At 44.9% G+C, this 19,920-nt stretch overlaps 1 protein-coding gene across 1 annotated transcript; it reads right to left on the minus strand.

Moving 5' to 3' along the window:
• Positions 1-3,561: 3,561 nt before the first annotated feature.
• On the minus strand, positions 3,562-19,863 carry ZDHHC9 (zinc finger DHHC-type palmitoyltransferase 9). The gene is made up of 10 exons (XM_070952181.1): positions 19,788-19,863; positions 17,141-17,406; positions 10,226-10,386; positions 9,961-10,119; positions 8,367-8,504; positions 8,160-8,208; positions 7,848-7,950; positions 6,863-6,966; positions 5,571-5,736; positions 3,562-4,632 (listed from the first exon to the last, which is right to left on the minus strand). Exons 2-10 carry the CDS (start codon positions 17,305-17,307, stop codon positions 4,498-4,500), a joined length of 1,182 nt encoding a protein of 393 aa, XP_070808282.1. The 5' UTR covers positions 17,308-17,406; positions 19,788-19,863; the 3' UTR covers positions 3,562-4,497.
• Positions 19,864-19,920: the final 57 nt, after the last annotated feature.

A 19,920-nucleotide genomic window follows, 5' to 3' on the forward strand; every position in this document is an offset into this window, starting at 1 on the left:
AAAGAAAAGAAAGAAAGAAAGAAAGAAAGAAAAAGAAAGAAAGAAAGAAAGAAAGAAAGAAAGAAAGAAAGAAAGAAAGAAAGAAAGAAAGAAAGAAAGAAAGAACACAATAAGCCCAGGACTCTATTATGAAGCACAACTAGGTAGCTTATTCCCTCAAGGCTTCATCCGAAAAGGGTCAAAGATCTCAAAAGACAGGTTTTGCAGAACAGCGAACGTGCAGTGAAGCAGGCCTGATCTTGAAAACTGCCAGGCAAAAGAGAGGAGCTATTCGTTGCCTGGTTTTCTGCTCTGCACTCAGAGCTGGTCTGCTTAGCACAGCTTCATTGGGTTATATCGAAAATGGGTGCACTGTACAAAAAGAAGCAATTACGGGAAATTCTGAATCTTGCACAGAAGCAGGAGCAGCCAGGCCTAGCTGCAGAGGTGAACAGCGGTGGCCGTCTTGAGGCCAAGGTCACACCAACAAAACTTAACACACCCACACTCCAAAACCTTCACTGAAACCAGCGGTGGGCATACTAGGTAGCTAGCATCAGCCTGGAATAATGTGTCACGGAACATGAAAAAAACGGTATCTTTAAAAGAGCAGGTGATTTCTTTCAACAGCAAAGGGGAGAAACACCAGCAGCCTTTTCTGCTTTTGACGCAAGGACGGGCAGACACACTGGGGGAAAAAAAAGAAGAGTTGTGTCGTCTTTCCACGCAGGCTACCATGTTACACTGGGATGCAGTACCTCTCCTGCCAATCATAGCCGCCGTTATGGAAACGGCTTCTACAGTATTTCTGTCATGAGAAATAAGTGTCAGGTGGGGAGGGCAGACGGTGAATTATTCCAAAATACGGCAGGAGCCTTATCAATCTCCAATGCCGACAGCTCTGTGATGCAATGATCGTCCGTCCGTCCCAAGGTGACGCAGGAATGCGAGAGATTTCAGCGCTGCCATTCTCTCCCCAACCATTTTTTGAGATACGAATACGGGGTTTTTTTCCCCGGGATTCTCTACACATCTGAATCAGGTTACTTCCTGGGAACTATCCCAAAGGAGCTTTTTGAAAAGGCAACTGGACTTCCTTTGTTTTTCCTTGAAGACGTTTCGCTTCTCATCCAAGAAGCTTCTCCAACTCTTGACAGGATGGCGGGGAATGGAAGGATTGATATTCCTTGCAGACAGCTGGTCGTTTGCGTCCTTTTAGAGCAGGGTCATCAACCTTTCGGACCTCAGGGACCACTAAATTCATCATTTAAAATCCCGCGGACCGCTAATATGATCTGCCTAATGACGGGCTGGGTGGGCGTGGCTAGGTGGTCATGTGACTGGGTGGGCATGGCCAACTCGATGTCACTCATGTCAAGGGGCGCCTCGCCGGCACCTACACACGGGTTCTTCCCGAGAAGTTTCCTGGATGAGAAGTGAAACGTCTTCAAAGAATAATAAGAAAGTCCAGTAATAATAGTAGTAATAATATTCTTTACTTGGACGTAATAGTATTCTTCCAACTTCTAATTTCTACCTTTATTATCGAACCATTGATAAAACAAATCCCACGTTAAAAAATAAATTAAAAAATAAATAAATAAGGAAGTCCAGTTAGCTTTTGAAAAGCCCCTTTGGGACAATCGAGACCTGGATGACGGAGAATCTCTGCAGGTATTCCTGGGAAGTAGGTTTCAAAGATTCGGGCCATTCTTCATTTCCCGCTCTAGAGAGGGTAGCTACAGGTAGTCCTGGACTTACAACAGTTCAGTTAGCGACCGTTCAAAGTTACGACGACACTGGGGGAAAAAAGTGACTTTATGACCGTTTTTCACACTTGCGATCTACGCAGCATCCCCATGATCATGACCAAAATTCAGATGCTTGAGCAAGTGGTTCATACTTATGACGGGGTCCGGGTCCCGCCTGGGGTCATGTGATCAGCTTTTGCAAACTTTTCTGACCCAGCAGAGTCAACGGGGAAGCCGGATTCACTTAACAACCCGTGTTACTCACTTAACAAAGGCAAGGATCCGCTTGACAGCTGCGGCAAGAAAAGTCATAAAATGGGGCAAACTCAAACTTAAACGCATGTTTCACTGAGCGACGTAAATTTTGGGATCGATTGTGGTCGTAACACGAGGGCTACCTGTATCGTACTCGAGAGATCAGGCATTCCTTTTTCAATTCATTCCCCCAAACATTCTTTTTGTAGAATGAAGATAAACCCCGGGGGAAAGGATTCTTAGCCAGCTTTCTCTCTCCACCGAACATTATTTTTCCATCGCCTAAGACAGTGATGGCTAATCTTTTTGCCATCACATGCCAAGTGGGGGGACCGCGGGGAGGTCGCGTGTGTGTGTGCCCACACCCATAATTCAATGTGCCCTACCTCCCGTGCATGCACACGCAACCCCCCCCCCCCCGTGATCCCTCCTTTTGGCACACAATGGCCTTGTAGGCCCATTTTTCACCCTCCCCAGGCTCCAGAGGCTTTCTAGGAGCCCGGGGAGGGTGGAAACAGTCTTCCCCACCCCCCGGAGGCCAGAAACAGCCCGTTTCCCGACTTCCAATGGGCCCAGAAGGCCTGAAAATTAACTGGCCGCCATGCACATGCACGCTGGAGCTGAGCTAGGGCAACGCTCGTGTGCCCACAGATATGGCTCTATGTGCCACCTGTGGCACGCATGCCATAGGTTTGCCATCACGGGCCTAAGAGATACATAAGCTTTCAAAACGTATTTATCCCCGTTTTCCTGTCCAACTGGCACAATCACCCCAGAAGCGTATAGGGTAGTATAGCTTTGCAATATGATTCTATGGGCAGAGACGATCTGTCGTGGTTCCCCCTGCCCACCCCATCTATTGTGGCCCGCCAGCGGCCAGCAGAGCTGGCAGCAGATTCAGACAATGAGGAGGTTGGGGAGGAATGTGGGCCAGTCCTGGGGTCTGGGGAAGGCTCGGACGAGAGCTCTGCGTCGGAGGCAGAGAGGGAGCCAAGCCATCTGGTAGTTCTTTGCTGCCTCCGGAGTCTCCAGAATCTGACATCAACGAGGCAGAAGAACAGTGGGAGCCTGTTCCCAGTGTGCGCATGCGCAGATCTGCCAGGAGACAAGAACAATTAAGAAAACAGGGTCGACTTGGGAGTAAGGCTTGGAAATGATTGGCCCCTCCCATAAGACATAAAGGAGAAGCGAACGGGACGTGAGCTTTTGCAGGAAGCATTTAGTTCATCTGGTCAGTAAAAGCTGTGGAAAAGTTCTGTTTGACTCTGTGCTAAATTTGGCCTTGCCCTGCGTGTGGCAATTAGTTCTCTGGCAGCATTCCAAGGGAGATAAGGTGGGTGTTTATAAACATTCCCCTGCAAGACTGCTTGAGAAGCCTTTCGGACTGGGAATGACAATAATTCACAGCCATATGAATTAAAGAGGTTTGCCAGGACTAAGTTTGTGCTGTATACTTTCTCAGGAAGCATAGGTCAGAACACCATCCAAATTCAGAGTACAGATGGCTTTCCCGACATATGGATTCTCAGTGCACATTCAGAGAGACAAGAGAGGACCGAATAACACACAAGGGATCTGGACTCAAGTCATAATTTAAGTCAGGTATTTCCCAAAGCAGCTTCCAGCACCGGATCAAAAGAGCTTCGAGCACAGACATTATGGGCTGTACGGAAGTCACAGACTGAGAGCCCACCTCGTCTTTATCTGTACAGCAATAAAACTTTCTACCCACAACAACACCGGCTCTTCTGCTTCCAGAGCATTTACACGCTGCCCTTGTGATCCCATTTCCCCAGCAGCCCTTCGGTAACTGCTAGTGAGAAGGAAGGTTCTCCCTTTTCCAGGATATGGAAGGAGATCAGAACCGCTTCTAATCGAAAAAGGGAGGCGGGGAAAAGGGAGGGAGGAAAAGGGAAGGTTGATACTGCACCACAGATTCCAATACCTGAACAGACGTCGGGGTGGGGGAGGAGGGGAGACAAAAGGACCACGAGGGTCCCCTGGCAGGGTGTAATTTAGGACTATTTGGGACTTCGAGCTGCCAATTGGCACGGTTTGTCAGGAACGTTTAAAGGAAGGCTACGATTTCTGAACTTGGCAGGCGCTAGCTTCCATGGATCCAGCCCGACTCCATTGGCAAACGGGACCAGTCAAACACACAATACTGCAGTCACAGAGGAAAAAGATGGCACAGATCAGAATCACCAGGTTCCGTCTTCTTCCCAGCACATTCCATGTTCCAGGGCTGGGGCCAGAGAGGCACTCCCTTAATTGGGCTTAGAGACTGCCGACAGAGGAAGAGTTCCGTCAAGCTGCAGCGACGAGTGCCCGGCCTCTGTGACAAAAAGGGAGCATTGGCAACTGTCAAGTTTGTGGGCACCGTTCACGACCGCTGGCGAACAAAACCGCCTAAGGAACAACATGCTGTCCAGCCAGCTGTTCCCGTCCTTGCTCACGCTGCAGCTTCACAAGAGGCAGCCAAGGAAAAGCACTCTCGGGTCCATCTCGGAGGCTAAGGTGTCATCTGCGCAGGATCGAGTGTCTGAACAGTTGATGATTCTGCTTCTTCTGCAGCAGCAGCAGTGGTAGCAGCAGCGACAGGTGGCTTGGTGGCTTCCTGGGGCACCTTGTCTGTTGGCCCAGGGAGCTGCGGAGGAAGAAAAGAAGGGAGGAGGACAATTCACAGCAGAGTCCTGCAAACAACTCCTTGAAAGCAAAACTGTCAATCTTACGGACATTTGGAGACACGTTAAGGATGTGGCTTAGTGTCTTGCCCATTATAGAAATCCTTTCTGGAAATCCATCCACCCAGCAACTTCCCTATGGGATACTAGAAAACAGTGTTGGTGCCAAGGCTGGGAGCAGGTACCGTATTTTTCGGAGTATAAGACGCATCTTAGTTTTTGGGGATGAAAATAGGGGAAAAAAATTCTGCCAACCAGGTATTCATCTGGCTAGTCCTTAGCCTGGTCAGCTTCAGCACATTAGTTCGTGCGCTGGTTTTGAGGTTGGGGCTGGTTGGGGCTAAAAAGCCGCTTCTAAAGCACAGCTGATCGTTGGAGGGAGCAGCAATTAGAAAAGCAGGCAAAGCACAGAAGATTGCTTCCTGCACGCTGGGGCTGAAAAACAGCTTCAAAAGCACAGCTGATCGTCGGAGGGAGCTCCAGTGATTAAAGCAGACGAAGCGCGGAAGGGGTAAGAGAAGGCAGCAACTGTTCCGGGTAGCCATTTTGGGCATCGCGCGTCTTGTTTTCAGCCTCCAAATGTGTTGTGTTTTCGGGCGATGATCAGCGGCGATGGGCTTTGGCGATCCCCGCAGCCTTGAACGGCTCTCAAACGGAGTCTTTGGAGGCTGAAAACATGACGCGCGTAGCTCAAAAACACAAGCCATTGTCGATGGCAATCTCTGCAGTCAGGAAGAAGACGCACGGAGGCCAAAGGGTGGAGGCCGACGGGTGGGCAGGGTTACATTCAGAGTATAAGACGCACCCAAATTTTTAGCCTCTTTTAGGAGGGAAAAAAGTGTGTCTTATACTCCGAAAAATATGATAATTTTTAATCATCCTAAGTGCTTTCCACACTTACCAGGCTTTGCTCTGGGAAGGCACTGCCGCCCTCGGGGGCACCACCAGCTTCCTGGGCACTGCATTCCTTTGCGCTTCTCTTCTCTCCTTGCGTTCTGGGCTCAGGCCCAGCTCCGCTCCCTGAGATAGCACTCTCTTGAAGCAAGATGCCCCGTCTATCCAGCACGCTATAAAGCAGAAGCGGATGAGCAGGGAAAATAAGACTTTTGAGGGGAAAAAAATGTTTAAAGAGATGAGAATAGCTAAATTATCAATAAAGGAGAATATGTGTAGATCAGGCTTGAACTGTGGGGTCCTTGGTGCTCTCTGAGCTTGGTGGTTTTCTTGCAGACGTTTCATGACCCAAACTAGGTTACATCATCGGTGCTGGGAGGGAGGGGGGAAGGGGGAGGGGGAGAAGGAAGAGGACGATGATTGTGGGGTTCTTGTTGCTCTCTGAGCTTGATGGTTTTCTTGCAGACGTTTCATGACCCAAACTACAGTAGTGGCTTAAATCGTGGAAACCTTTCGGGGAAAGTGTATTTTTGAGGTTTGATGGCTAATAACACCACTTTTTTTTTTGGAGTTTCAAGATAATCCTATTCCACTGCTGGAATGGCCTGGGAATAGCCCAGACCTTAACCCAATTGAAAATCTATAGAGCCGACTAAAGAAACTTGTTAGTCAGAAGCGACCCAGCAATAAAACCCATCATTCAATAGAAGCCATCATTCAATCTTGGTTTCACATTAGAACAGCTGCAGAACTCAAAGACTTGCTTCACTCCATGGGAAGACGTTGTAAGGCCGTCATTCATGCTAAAAGTTACCCAACTAAGTATTAACTGACATGGTGATAATTTTTGTATAATTTTTTCTCTGTTTCACTTTTCTTCTTTATACAGTAACTACTATTCTAATAGCAAATCCTTCATAAAAGTTATTGCATTACATTCTTGATTAAATTATCTTTCCATTGATATATAATTTTATGGTACTACTCCCCCCCAAAAAGTGGTGTTATTAGCTAGTTTTAGAAAAATACACTTTTCCCAAAAGGTTACCACAATTTTGGCCATTACTATAGGTCACATCATCAGTGCTAATCCACTGATCGATGAATGATCATTGATGAATGTTACCTAGTTCGGGTTATGAGACATCGTGACTCAGAGAGTGCCAAGGACTCAATAGCTAAATTCCATCTCAGATCTGCAGGAAGAGCCCCTTCCATCAATTCCCTCTCCACCACAAATGCTGCTGCACCGTTTCATACACAAGGGAAACAACATCGAGATACGGATTGAGCCATCACCTGGGAGGCAAAGGACCACACAGAACTTCGCAGCAGTTCTTCACTATGTTACCATGGCTGTAGGGATTCTGTACACGGTTCTTCCCTGTCCAGGAACCTTTAATCTGAAAGAACAAGAAGAGCAGCCTCTAAAAATCCAGAACCAAGGTTAGCATTGATCTACATGATGATGATGTACACCCAGATCCTAAATGAAAAAGCATCTTTCAAAGTTACTCTGGCTTCTTCCAACAGATCTCTCCTGGAACTCTTGGCTCCTGCTGTTTTTCTAATTACTTTGTCCTAATGAGATGCCTTCCTCATCCACAGAAGAGGTTTACTCCCCCCAAGTCTGATGCATCAGTCAAAGGCTCTTTACTGCTTGCAAATGAGAAGAAACAACTGCCCGGTTGAATAGGTGGGCTCTATTCTGCCTGAGGATTTGAAGAAACACTAGAAATTGTAGCAAAGGGACGGAAGATGGAAATGCATTTAAGTCTTTACTTCGATAAATGAAGACTTAATTTTTTTAAAAAAAAAATTGACATGTTTGGAAGAAAGCTTATTGTGTTCTTTGGAAGGAAATCCAGTGGTTCCAATCCATTTAAGGGAGAATGGGTATTCTTTCAAGAAACTTAGTCACGCCTGTCTAGAGCAAGGCCAGACTTCTATGATAATAGCTCTAACCAATGTTTCCGAAAAAGAACATTCTCACAGAGAATGTGAGAGAGAGAGAGAGGGAGGGAGGGAGAGGGAGAGAGAGAGAGGGAGACAGAAGGAGAGGGAGAGAGGGGAGAGGAAAAAAGGGGAGAGAGGGAGAGAAAGAGAGGAGAGAGAGGGGGAAGAGGGAGAGAAAAAAGGGGAGAAAGAGAGAGGAGAGAGAGAGGGAGAGAGGAGAGAGAGAGGGAAAGAGAGAGAAGAGAGAGAGGGAGAGGGAGAGAAGGGGAAGAGAGGGAGAGAAAAAGAGGGAGAGAGAATTTACAGATGTGTCTTTGGAAGTACTTACATCTTCGTTCGTTGTCTGATTCAAGGCTACCAGGAACGTGTGGAATCCAGTTAGGCCCACCACAGACCAAAGAGTGAAAAAGCAGATCAAAACCTCCAGAGCCGTGGAAAGATCAGTTAAGGAACACAAGCTCCTTACAGAATCATTAACTTCTCCCAACGCTATCCAACCCCATTTCCCCCCCTCACACACACACACACACACGCACACACACACGCACACACACACTGGAGAGCAGGGCAGAATGATTTCTCTCCTATTTCTCTCCGGCCAAATTAAAAACAACTATCAATCAATCAGCAGAAAAGATATGTCCCTGGAGTTTCTTTCAGCGTACTCAAAAAGCCGATCTTCAGGGATTCTGCATGGAAGGAAAAACACAATGTTTTTAATCGGCAATTATTAACCACATCAAGAGCGAAGGCCATTCCCCCCCCCCCTTCCTTCCTTCCTTTCCAAGATGCCTGTGCAAAGCTTTTGGTCCAATTTTTTCCTCCCCTGACTATAAGCCCTACTCACTCAGGGCGACGTAAACAATGTTGAAGGAGAAGATGTAGATGGTGAGGAGTGACAAGGAAAGGATGAAGAGGTAGAAATAACGGTAGTTCCTCTTTCCCACACAGTTTCCTACCCAGGGACAATGATGATCGAAACGCTCTGTAAAAAAAAAAAGAGAGAGAGAGAGAGAGAGAGGTTTTTGCTGCTTTTCTCTTCGCTGCAGAAGAGAAATTTCAGCCAGCATGTTGTAAAGTTTCACTCTCATACCAAGCCCACGCTGCAAATCCTTCTGGCTAACTATGGAATGGATTCATGCCCTCGTCTTTGAGGTGGGAGGATTGTCAAGTGGGCAACTTCTGCCTTCAAAACTTTGCTTTGTTTTAAAGAAGCAAACCTCTGTGATAGTGTCAAAGACCGGCAACCTACAGGAAAGGGGCTTGCCAAATTTTTGTGCATATGGGACCGTGTTTCCACGAAAATAAGACCCTGTCTTATATTTTTTTGAACCCTGAAATAAGCGCTTGGCCTGATTTTTGGGGAGGTCTTATTAGTTTGGGGCGTGTGGAACAAGATGGAGCTCCTTTTGCCGTCTTACCTGATTTCCAGCTCTGCGTTTAAATATTTTCAGGGAGGGCTTATTTTCGGGAAGAGGGGGGAGGCTTATTTTAGCGCATGTGCTCAAAAGCCCAATTGGGCTTATTAGCAGGGGATGTCTTATTTTTGGGGAAACAGGGTAAAGTAAACCTTACATTGGACTCTTTGGGGAAGGCAGAGGGAACCAGCAGCACTGGGAGGAATGGTGGGGGGACAAGGCCCACTATCTGAACCTGAAAAACAGTAGCAGAATGTGAGCTCTGATGCTTTCAGGTATTCTCACCCTCTTATTATAGGGAAGTTGCAAATCACCGCAGATGTAGACTTGTGTGGTGGCTTGCGTGGCATCGAAATGACTAACCCCCAAACTCCTGCTTTCGTTTCACTTGAAAGTCTAGAATTTACACTTAAAGAGAGGTTTGAAGGCTGGCTGTAGACATCCTGCATCCGGGTAGGCGGAGTTGTCAGGTCTTCAATTTCTTTTTCCCTTCAATCAGTAGCAAAAGGGACCACTTACTGCCTTACTAGAATGTCTTAAATTCTGCAGAGCAGCTCATGGGCCATCGGGAGAAGGTAAAGGTTCCCCTCGTATATATGTGCTAGTCGTTCCTAACTCTAGGGGGCAGTGCTCATCTCTGTTTCAAAGCCGAAGAGCCAGCGCTGTCCGAAGATGTCTCGGTGGTCATGTGACCAGCATGACTCAACACCAAAGGCGCACGGAATACTGTTACCTTCCCACCACCAAAGTTGGTCCCTATTTTTCTACTTGCATTTTTTACCTGCTTTCAAACTGCTAGGTTGGCAGAAGCTGGGACAAACAACGGGCGCTCACCCCGTTACGTGGCGCTAGGGATTCGAACCGCTGAACTGCTGACCTTTCGATCGACAAGCTCAATGTCTTAGCCACTGAGCCACTGCTGGCTCTCTTTTTTTTTTCTTTTTTAAGAAGGTACTTAAGTGCACATTCTCGGCCCCGAACAGAGCCCTGAAGGGATTTGGAGCCCAGCCTCTTGTCACTCACCCACACAGTTGTCGCAAATACTGCAATGTGAGGCTCGGGGTGGACGGAAGATCTTGCAGGTATAGCAATACTTCAGCTTCACGATCTGGTTATTGATCTGGAAGTTCTTAATGCGTGGAGGTGGCCGCTGGCCGGGAGGCACCGTTCCATTGGTTGCCTCTGAAATGAAAGCAGACTGTTGGCTGCCTGACCTTTGCCCATCTTGCCAGGAGAAGTAGTCTACATCCTCTGGCTGGCTGGTTTCGCCAATTGCCTCCCCACATACCTATTTCCATTTCAATGAAAGCTGCCTCATCAGGTAGGGCCCGTGGAATGACCCCAGGGTCACTGAAGCTTGTCCGCAACAGGGTTGCCATTGCAAACAAAAAGAGAATGACTGCAAAGACGGGGATAGCTGGGGAGAGGTGGATAGCAAGGTAGCGGCACCTGGAATAGGAAAAAATTCAGGTCACTGAAATGACACGCAAAGACAGTCAGTTCCTGTGAAGACTTATAAAGGTTCTAAAAAGGGCTCCAGGCAAGAGTCTCAACACTGTGGATTTCCACCCTTTCACTGGAGGCCAAAGAAGGGACTTGTTGGAGCAGTTTGTATTTCAAGAACCCCTTTTCTAAAAACAATACTCATCAATCCCACAGTCTGTAGAGATTCTCAGTCATCCAGATCATGGTTGTCCCAAAGGTGCTTTTTCAGGAGGTAACTGGACTTTCTTTTTTTTCCTTTGAAGACGTTTCACTTCTCATCTAAAAGGTTGCACATGACCAGCTGTCTGCAAGGAATATAAATCCTTCCATTCCCCACTATCCTGTCAGAGCTGAAGAAGCTTCTTGGATGAGAAGCTAAACGTCTTCAAAGAAGAAAAAACAAGAAAGCCCAATTGCTTGAGAATCTCTATAGACTTTTTAGCTTTGGGATGGATGCCCTTCGAATGGTGTGGGAGTAGGAATGCAGACTACAGGAACCAGGACATCACTCAGGTGACCCTGAGGACACAGATAAACCTCCAAGTGCTTCAAGAACCCTCTAAAATATGCAAAGGACAAGCTGTCTGCAAGGAATATAAATCATTCCTTTTTCCCCAACTATCCTGCCACAGGTGAAGAAGCTTCTTGGATGAGAAGTGAAACATCTTCAAAAGAAAAAACAAGAAAGTTGCCTTCTGAAAAAGCACCTTTGGGACCTCTGGGACGTCACCTCTGGGACGTCAATCCCACATTTGCTGAAAGCTCTTGGAAATATCTCAGCAGCTTCCAGTGCAAGCTTAGAACCAAATCACATCTGTATAAGGACCAGCACTGATTTCCGGCTTCCTCCTCCTGTGGCATTTATTGACACTCTTAGGTTGGCACTTGTTTTTAGGGAGTTGGTTTTGAACAATCATGTGCCTGTTTTGCAAATGATTAAAAAAAAAAAAGATGATAATTGAGGAAAAGCTCACACAGAAATTGTGCTCGTCTAGGCAGTTGATCTCATATTTCAACCAAAACAATCAGACTTAATGAGTTAAAAGGTCCGGCACTTTAAATATTGAGAGAGGAGAATAAGAGGAATAACGAGAGCAAGAATTGCTGGCTCGTGGATTAGCTTATGTACTACTAAAACTTTCATGGCTCTAACCTTTAACTGGATGAAACGATGCACAACAGGGGCAAAACGTTTTCAACCATGTGTATCTCAAATGAATATTCATTGAAACAACGGCAATGAGCAACAGGTTGTCTAGTTTTATATATTTTAACTGCACAGTAGCCCAGTTTAGAGGGATTCCAAATGGATCATCCTCCCCATCTCTCTCTCCTATTTTGGGTATTCCGTCATAAACACATACATGACACAATAAAAACATCTGCACCCCAAGGAAAACAGACATTTTTATATCAAATTGGCAGCCCTGCCCCTTGGAGAAAAGGCACATCATCAAGAATAGTGTTCCATGCCAACATTTTTAATCTGGTTGATCTAAAAGTGCAGGCAGGAAGTATATTGAAACGTAAACAACATTTAAGCATTCATGGAAATCAGTTCATGTGACTTAAACTTATTCACAACACAATCATTTTGATAACATCTTTTTTAAAAAAACAAAACAAAAATTGAACCAACTCCGAAAGTCAAAAATATTGCTAGATCCAACCGCTTAAATAATAGCCTAAATGAATCAGTGATTTCTTAAAATAATCCTCCTATAGCTTTCTACAACTTCTGGAAGCAAGGTTCAAATGCGGAACGTTCTGGTTCTTTCTTTCAAAGTTCCATGTGAATCAGAAGCAAAGTGAGTGTTTTGTTTGGAAGTGACACAATCAGCCAATTAACCTTGTCTCACAGGCTAAACATGCATAACAAAATCAACATTGAGTTGCTATGTACTTTCGCTCTGAACTTATACAATAGTCCTCAATGATATCCTTCACCATGTCCTTTCTCACTCTGTTCTCATTTCTGCTTAAAGAGGAGAATGCCAGGATCTTATGGAAACGTCAACAAATACAAGCAAAACTATTAAAAAATTCAAAATTCTCTTTCTTTATTTAGAAACACTTCCCCAGCATCACAGGTGCTTTAACCTGGCTAATTTCTTCTTGTAAACCTGAAGAGGGGAGAACACATTGAAGATTCACATTGAACTAATAACATGAAGTTTTCCAACTTTTATTTTCATCGAAATTGATTAAGTTGATATGATTGAATTAACCTTTCTAAAAGTTCACCAACAGCAATCTTCTCTATTGTCTTTTAATGCTTAAGACACGTCTTCCCAGTTTTCAAGCATAACCTTTCGCATATCAGGTATAGCTATTTATTTCTAATATTTTGTATCATCAATCAGGCAGCTACATATAAAGTGCTGGACAAGACCTCTGGTTACTATACTTCCCACTTTGTATTATTGCTGATTCATGCCAAAGTGCAGACTAGGGTAATATTTCTCCTACATTTCTCAGTGAACGATATTAAATATTTATATTCCATAAATATAATTTATGGAACAGTTCTATACATTCTCCGTTTTGCCACATTCTCTAACCTGGGAACAGCTTACGATACAATACTAGAGCAGTTCTGATATTTGATATTCTTCACCCAAGGTGGGAGAGCAGTTTCTAAAGATATTACTCCAGGAAAATACCAATACGGTACAGGGACTAATATCAGAAAACTGGTACAGAGACTACAGATTCAGTTTCCATGCATAATGCCACACTTCTCGAACCGGGCATCTGAAGGTGGCTCAGGTATGAACAGCTCTTTTTTGTCTAATCTGTCTTCCATGATTTTGCAAGAATAAAAGGAATGAGGAGAACCACATATCATCCTGAGTTCCTTGCTGAAAAATCAGCATTGCTTATTCAGAACTGAAGAACTGTTTCTGAAATATTCTCCAAGGCAGGATTCTGTTTTCCAGTTAACATTGTTTAATTAATACAACAGTATTTGTTTTATTAAGATATCCCTTCAACTCCCAAGATAAAAACGTATAGACTATCATAAAAGACAAAATAGTAAAATCAATCAATCACAACTCATCACATAGCACTTAAGCTACAGAACACTTCTTCCGTAAATTGAGTGTTGCCTTCTACCCCAAAAGGCCCATGGAAAAAGCAGTTTTGGCTGCTTTCCCAAATAAAAACAGGAACGGAGGCATCCTCCATCCTACAGTACAGAGACTATTTCAAAGTGAAGGAGCTACAATGTGAAGGCCTGGTTCCCTACTTCCTCCCCCATATCATTAATCTGCCCTCATGATCCTCCCTCACCCATAACATCTTCCTATCTTTGGGAACTGGGTGGGCAGACTGTACTTTGGGTCAGATGCTACCCAAAATAGCAGCAACCTGAGCCATATGGGGCTTTGGTAAATGATCATCAAGCACCTTGAGTTGCACCGAAGAGGCTTCTGATAACGAGCACACCTCCCACAAAATTGGTGTTGACACATTAGTAGGCATACAATTAAAGTGTTTCCAAATTACCTTCAAGGACAGTTCCATAAAGAGTAAATTGCAATAATCCAAACGCAAAATGACAAGGCCATGAGTTACTAATCTCCTGATCCAAAGGAGGTCACAACTCATGCATCATCAGTTCCTGATTATGACCTTCCTGGCTGTAATTCCCAGCTTTGATCCAAGCAGGAGTCTCCAAAAGGACCCCCAGATCTTTTTGGACACAGTCATCCCATCGCGGGGGTAAACAAGGAAAAATTCTGAGCAAAGTAAGACTACACCTGGAATACCGCAACCAATTTTGGTCACCATACTACTTAAAAGATGTTGAGATTTTGGAAAAAGTTCAGAGAAGAGCAACTAAGATGATCAAAGGCCTGGAGACTAAACCATATGAAGAACGGCTGCACGCTTTGTGGCTGGCTAATCTAAAGAAAAGAAGAATTAGGGGTGATATGATAGCAGTATTTCAGAATTTGAGAGGCTGCCACAAAAAGAGGGGTCAAATTATTCTCCAAAGCACCAGAAGGCAGGACAAGAAATAATGGTTGAAAACTAAACAAGGAGAAAAGCAACCTGGAATTAAGGAGAAACTTCCTAACAGTGAGGACAATTAACTAGTGGAACAACTTGCCTTCAGAAATTGTGGGCGCTCCATCACTGGGCGCTCCATCAGAAGAGACTAGACAGTCGCTTGTCTGAGATGGTATAGGTTCTCCTGCTTGAACAGGGGGCTGGACTAGAAGATGTCCAAGGTCCCTTTCAGCTCTATTCTATTCTAAAGTCTAAGTTAACAAGAGAAATTAAAGTAAGTGCCCAAATGCCATTTAATTTTCAAGGATGAGAGAAGCAGACTCAGACCAGTCTGCCCCCCTCTCGCCAGCAAATGCTTGAATGCTCATCAAAGTAAGTTGAAAGACATGAGTGCCAACATATAATCATTTGTGTAACAAGACTGATCCATCACTCTATTATCTTCATGAACGCAACAGTCATAAAACCCTAAGGAATCCATTACAAATGGAGGTAGCCAAGATTGGTAAGAGTGATGCAGTGTCACTACAGGAAATGGAGGTAGACAATGCCAGAATCAAGATATATAAGATTGGCCTTGGATATACACACAAAGCACCCAGAGGACCATAAAGGATGCTATGCTTCCATAAGTCCTCTTCATGTTCAACAAGCTATCTTATTACAAAATGCCAGGAGATCTGGCAGCAAAGTCTGTATCTATATAAATGTTAAAAATGAACAAATCAAAAATGATTAGTCCAAAGCAACAGGTGAAAATAGGTATGGTAAAAATAAATACTAGAAGTGAATCTTTTTTAAAAAGCATGTACACCTTTTAAAAAAAAAAAAAACAAATTCTTTTGGTAGAGCTCTAAACAACTGCTCCAAAACAAGAGGCTGTGGGAGAAGATACTACTGAAAGACCTGTTTCTACTAACCACAACTGCAGCTGTAGATTTCAGATATGCTCCAAGCTTTAACGGAAAATATGAGAAAAGGTACCCATTAGATACTGTAGCTCCAAAGGGTGAAGATATGGGGGATGGTGCCATATATGCCAGTTTCCTCTGGTGTCCACATTCCTTTATAATAGATTTAGTTCCAAAGAAGTAATTACAAGCCAATGAAGACAGCAGTCTACCAGTATAACAGAACTAGAATTCTTCTTTGTCTGCAAAAAACTGTCCTCTGCACATGCTAATTTTTATATAATATGCATTAAACCACATCCTTTTCCAGAAATGAGTCTTCCTTTGACCAACTGACCAAGTTATGAATCTGAGAAGTGCATAAATTTCAGATAAACTCACATTAGCGTAATGGCCTCACAACTAAACAGTTCCAAAAAGGTTCCTGCAAATTATGCTACAAACATTATTGGCAGAAGACAACATCTTTTTATTATGCCATTTCCTAAATTCATACTGTAAGCCATTCCTATCAGAATATTCTCCCAAAGGTGAATCATATTCTGGGAAAGAGGGCATTCCAGTCAGCAACAAATCCTCCCCAATCCACAATAGAAACCACATTCTCTCTTAACAAGGCAAATGCACACAATCTCTACTATTCAAATATCTTTGAAATCTGACACGGTATTCCATACCAGGAAAGGATCCAAGAATTTTCTTTTCACTTTTTACAAGGCATTAAACATTACCGGATTAAATTCCTTCATTTGATTTATCTCTTTCAAATAAGAAACCGCAAGAATGAAAGCACCTTTCAAAACAGAAATTCTTGACATCATTTAGCAAAACCTTTCTTTAAAAAATAAATAAATAACGGAGATTGTTAGTATGTTCTGCTCTGACCAACTTTTGAAAGAATGTACTGGTGTGGGAAGGAAAAAACAAAACAAAACAGAGACAACTTTGTTGCTTTCATCCAAAGCAATCAAGACAGAAAAAGCATATCCACCTCCACAAGAAGCCAAATGGGCCGTAGCATGCTAAAGCAGGGGTGTCAAACTCACGTTGTCACGGCAGCGTCACGTGACATATTGGGATTTTCCCCCATTCGCTAAACCGGATGCGGGCGTGGCAAGCGCATGACGTATCCGGCCCGTGGGCCGGGAGTTTGACAATCCTGTTCTAGAGCAACTGTAAGATAATCTTGTCACTTTTTACTGTGAACACACTGGCACACATTAAAAATGAAATTGTTGCCTGCTCTCACAAGAAAGTACATATCTACCCATACGCATACATCACACACACTTTTGCAAAAGCTTATGATATATATCTATATATCTATATATCTATATCTCTATCTCAACAATAAATCTGCTTTTTACTTGTTCATGGCCTCATTTTTTAGAGGTTTGTGTTTTTTTTTAACTCTCTCACACGCACATATTTATATATATATGCTAAATATATATACCTACATCCATATATACACTCACATATATATATATATGTTAATCACTGTCCGTTTTGAATAAATAGTGGAAAGAGAAACTTGAGAGTTCACAAGGTTGATGCTCTATGGAATAAAAATGTGACTGAATCTAGATGTTCTCCTTCGGATACCACAAAGTCTCCTCCCAGAAGGTAACAAGGAAAACAGGTCGTGAAGAGCATGGGCAGCGTCCCAGACAACATTAGGGACCTTGCTCAAGCAGCCCTTAGATCTCTAAGAATGTGGGCTGTTAATGAATTCCAGTCTGGTGAATAAAACATGCAAGCAAGCAGGCCAATGATGATGATGAACTTACTCAAAAGCAAAGAAGAGAGCGCACGTCCCCACAATGAGGAAGAGTGTCAAATAGAAGATGCCTTTCTGACGGGCCATCATAATACGCCCGTCGCAACAGAACGTATTCCTTCCTGGCAGCTTCTCCCATTTCCGCGTCACTTTCTTTCTTGCTATCAACACAGACATGGCTGCACCTTCACCGAAGGTGGGGTAACTCGGTAATGGCCTGTCTCCACTCCGGCCACCGGGAAGCACACACCATCCTCAGCAATCCAGCCTCAGCCCCTGGAAAAGTAAGCAATAAGGAAAGGTCAAGGCAACTCCTCAGGAGGCACTTAAGATTAGGAAATTGGTCCAAGCTGTTATTACTGGAAGCAAATCCTTTCTGGCACACCCACATCCTACATTTAAGCTTTAGTCACTGTACAATTTCATCAAGCAAGACAAGTGCCTGACAAAGAAAGAGAGTACGTGCTGTCATTCTTGATATCAAAGAAACCTGCCCGATCCAGTATTGGGTAATCGATCATGACTCCCTCTGGCAAACGAGACTAGTTTAAAACAATCCAAACTCACTTGGACCTCACTGCATTCCTGACAAACCTTTCCTCTGACTCAGAGGATGAACAGAGAGCCACAGTAGGAACCACAGTAGCGTTTTATGCGAGGTTTGTTTTTCTCCTCCTTGACATGTCAGTCTGTGCTACAGGGAGTAAAGCCCGATCCAGTCAAAATAATATTTCATCACTTACATTCCAATTGTAACCACAAAATGCTGCATGGATTTCCAGGCACTCATCACAAAGCATCACACAGAGTAATTTGAGTCTAGCACAAAGCCTTTGGACCAAACCCAGACATTCACATGCTGGCCTTAGTACTTCAGTCCAAAGTTACCCAACGCTTCCCTACTGAATCCGGTTCCAGAGTGGTTAATAATCAACTCCCCTCCTGTCTCTTTCTGCCCCACCTTTTCGCCTACTTGCTTTAAGGCCACACAGATCGACAATGAGAATAAAGCATTTACCAAAAAAAAACCCCAAACCCTTCTTTTCTTCCAGCTTTGGTTTTCCAATGTCTCCACCACCCACAGCCTCCCGGCTCCCCAACCAGGATCCTGAACAAATAAAAGCTGGGGATGGGCTTGACGAAGAAGCCGTCAACAGACCCACTCAAATTCAGAATCGAGGCTCGAAATAACTTGGCTCTGCTCAAAAACAAGCGCACAAGATCCACCTTTTTTTTTTTAAAGGCTCCTTTCAGCAACCCTTCAAGGAAAGGAGTTTTAACAAAGAGCATGGAGAGAGAAAAATACTCCACCGGTTAAGATGAAAAAAGCAAAATAAATACGGACTCTAGATGAGACGAGATTGATAGATTAGGATAGATATAGATAGGATGGATGGATAGATAGGATGGATATAGATTGATAAATAGATAGCATGGATAGATAGGATGGATGGATAGATTGGATGGATGGATGGATGGATGGATAGATAGATATAGATAGATAGGATGGAGGGATAGAGATAGAGATAGAAAGATAGAGATAGAGAGACAGAAAGGAAGGAAGGAAGAAAAGTTTTTTGTCTAATCCACCTTCTATGTTTTTGCAAGAATAAAAGGAATGGGAATAACCACATATCATCCCGAGCTCCTTGGAGAAAAAATCAGCAGAGCTTATTTAGAACTAAAGAACTCTTTCTGAAATTCTCCCAAAGGCAGGATTCAAGGATCTCTCTGCTCTTATCTATCTATCTATCTATCTATCTATCTATCTGATAGATAGATAGATAGATAGATAGATAGATAGATAGATAGATAGATAGATAGATAGATAGATAATGGTATTTTTTTAAAAAAATTTCAACAGCAGGAAGAGCGAGGAGGGGTTCTTTTGTTTGCTTGGCTTTGGGGGAGGCAGGGAAGGAAGGGTCTCGATCCACGCGCGTCCATCCACGCCGGCCTCCTTCCTTCCTTCCTCGCAAAAGCCATTGCTGCCAGGCGTGGCATAAACACGGGGAACTCGTTCAAGCCTTCTTTCCTTCTTTCCTTGGCGTCCGCTTCTTTCTTTCTTTCCCGATGGAGGGATCGAGCGACGTCTCTTCCTCAAAAAAAGGTTGCCTCTCTTTCTGCAGGGATGCCCCCAACCACCCCTCCTCCACCCACCCACCCCCCACAGCAGCCACGCGAGTCCCGGCCTCCCTCTCTTCTCCACCCCCCCCCACCCGCCCCACGTTCCCACAAGCGTCCCCGGCAGACAAAGGCAGGGCCACCCACCCCCCACAATAACAGCCAAGCCCACCCAGCCACGTTTTCATGCGAACCGCCAGGATCCTGACGACCCCCAAATCTCAACCCCGCCAGTGACAAACCCAACCCGACCTCGACACGTGTCTGGGCATTCCCACGTGCACGGCGGAAAGAGGTCCCCGAGGGGGCGGGGGGGACGGGGAGGGGAGTTGTCTGGCCAAGGGAGGCCTGTCGGGCGCCGCACCCACGTGCGGCCGGGCAGCCACACCCCCGGGCGGCCGAGACAGCGAGGCCGGAGGGGGTCTGAGAAGGGTCTCTGCACCGACCCCACCACCCACCGTTGCAAGGCCAGAGACGGGAGCGTCGCCTCTCCTCGGCTTCCTACCCCGGACCGGCGTGGCTCTCTCTCTCACCTGCCGCCTGGCGTTGCCGGGGCTGAGACCGAGGCCGGCTCCGGCCGAGGCCTTCCTGCTTTTTCTGTCGCGGCGCGGTTCTGAGGAGATGGAGGGGGGGGTTGAGAGGAGTCGCTGCTTATTGGCCCAGCCG

The sequence above is a fragment of the Pituophis catenifer genome, unplaced genomic scaffold (assembly GCF_029215685.1).
Source record: "Pituophis catenifer annectens isolate HBS135680 unplaced genomic scaffold, rPitCat1.0.hap2 SCAF_11, whole genome shotgun sequence".
In the NCBI taxonomy this organism is placed as follows: domain Eukaryota; kingdom Metazoa; phylum Chordata; class Lepidosauria; order Squamata; family Colubridae; genus Pituophis; species Pituophis catenifer.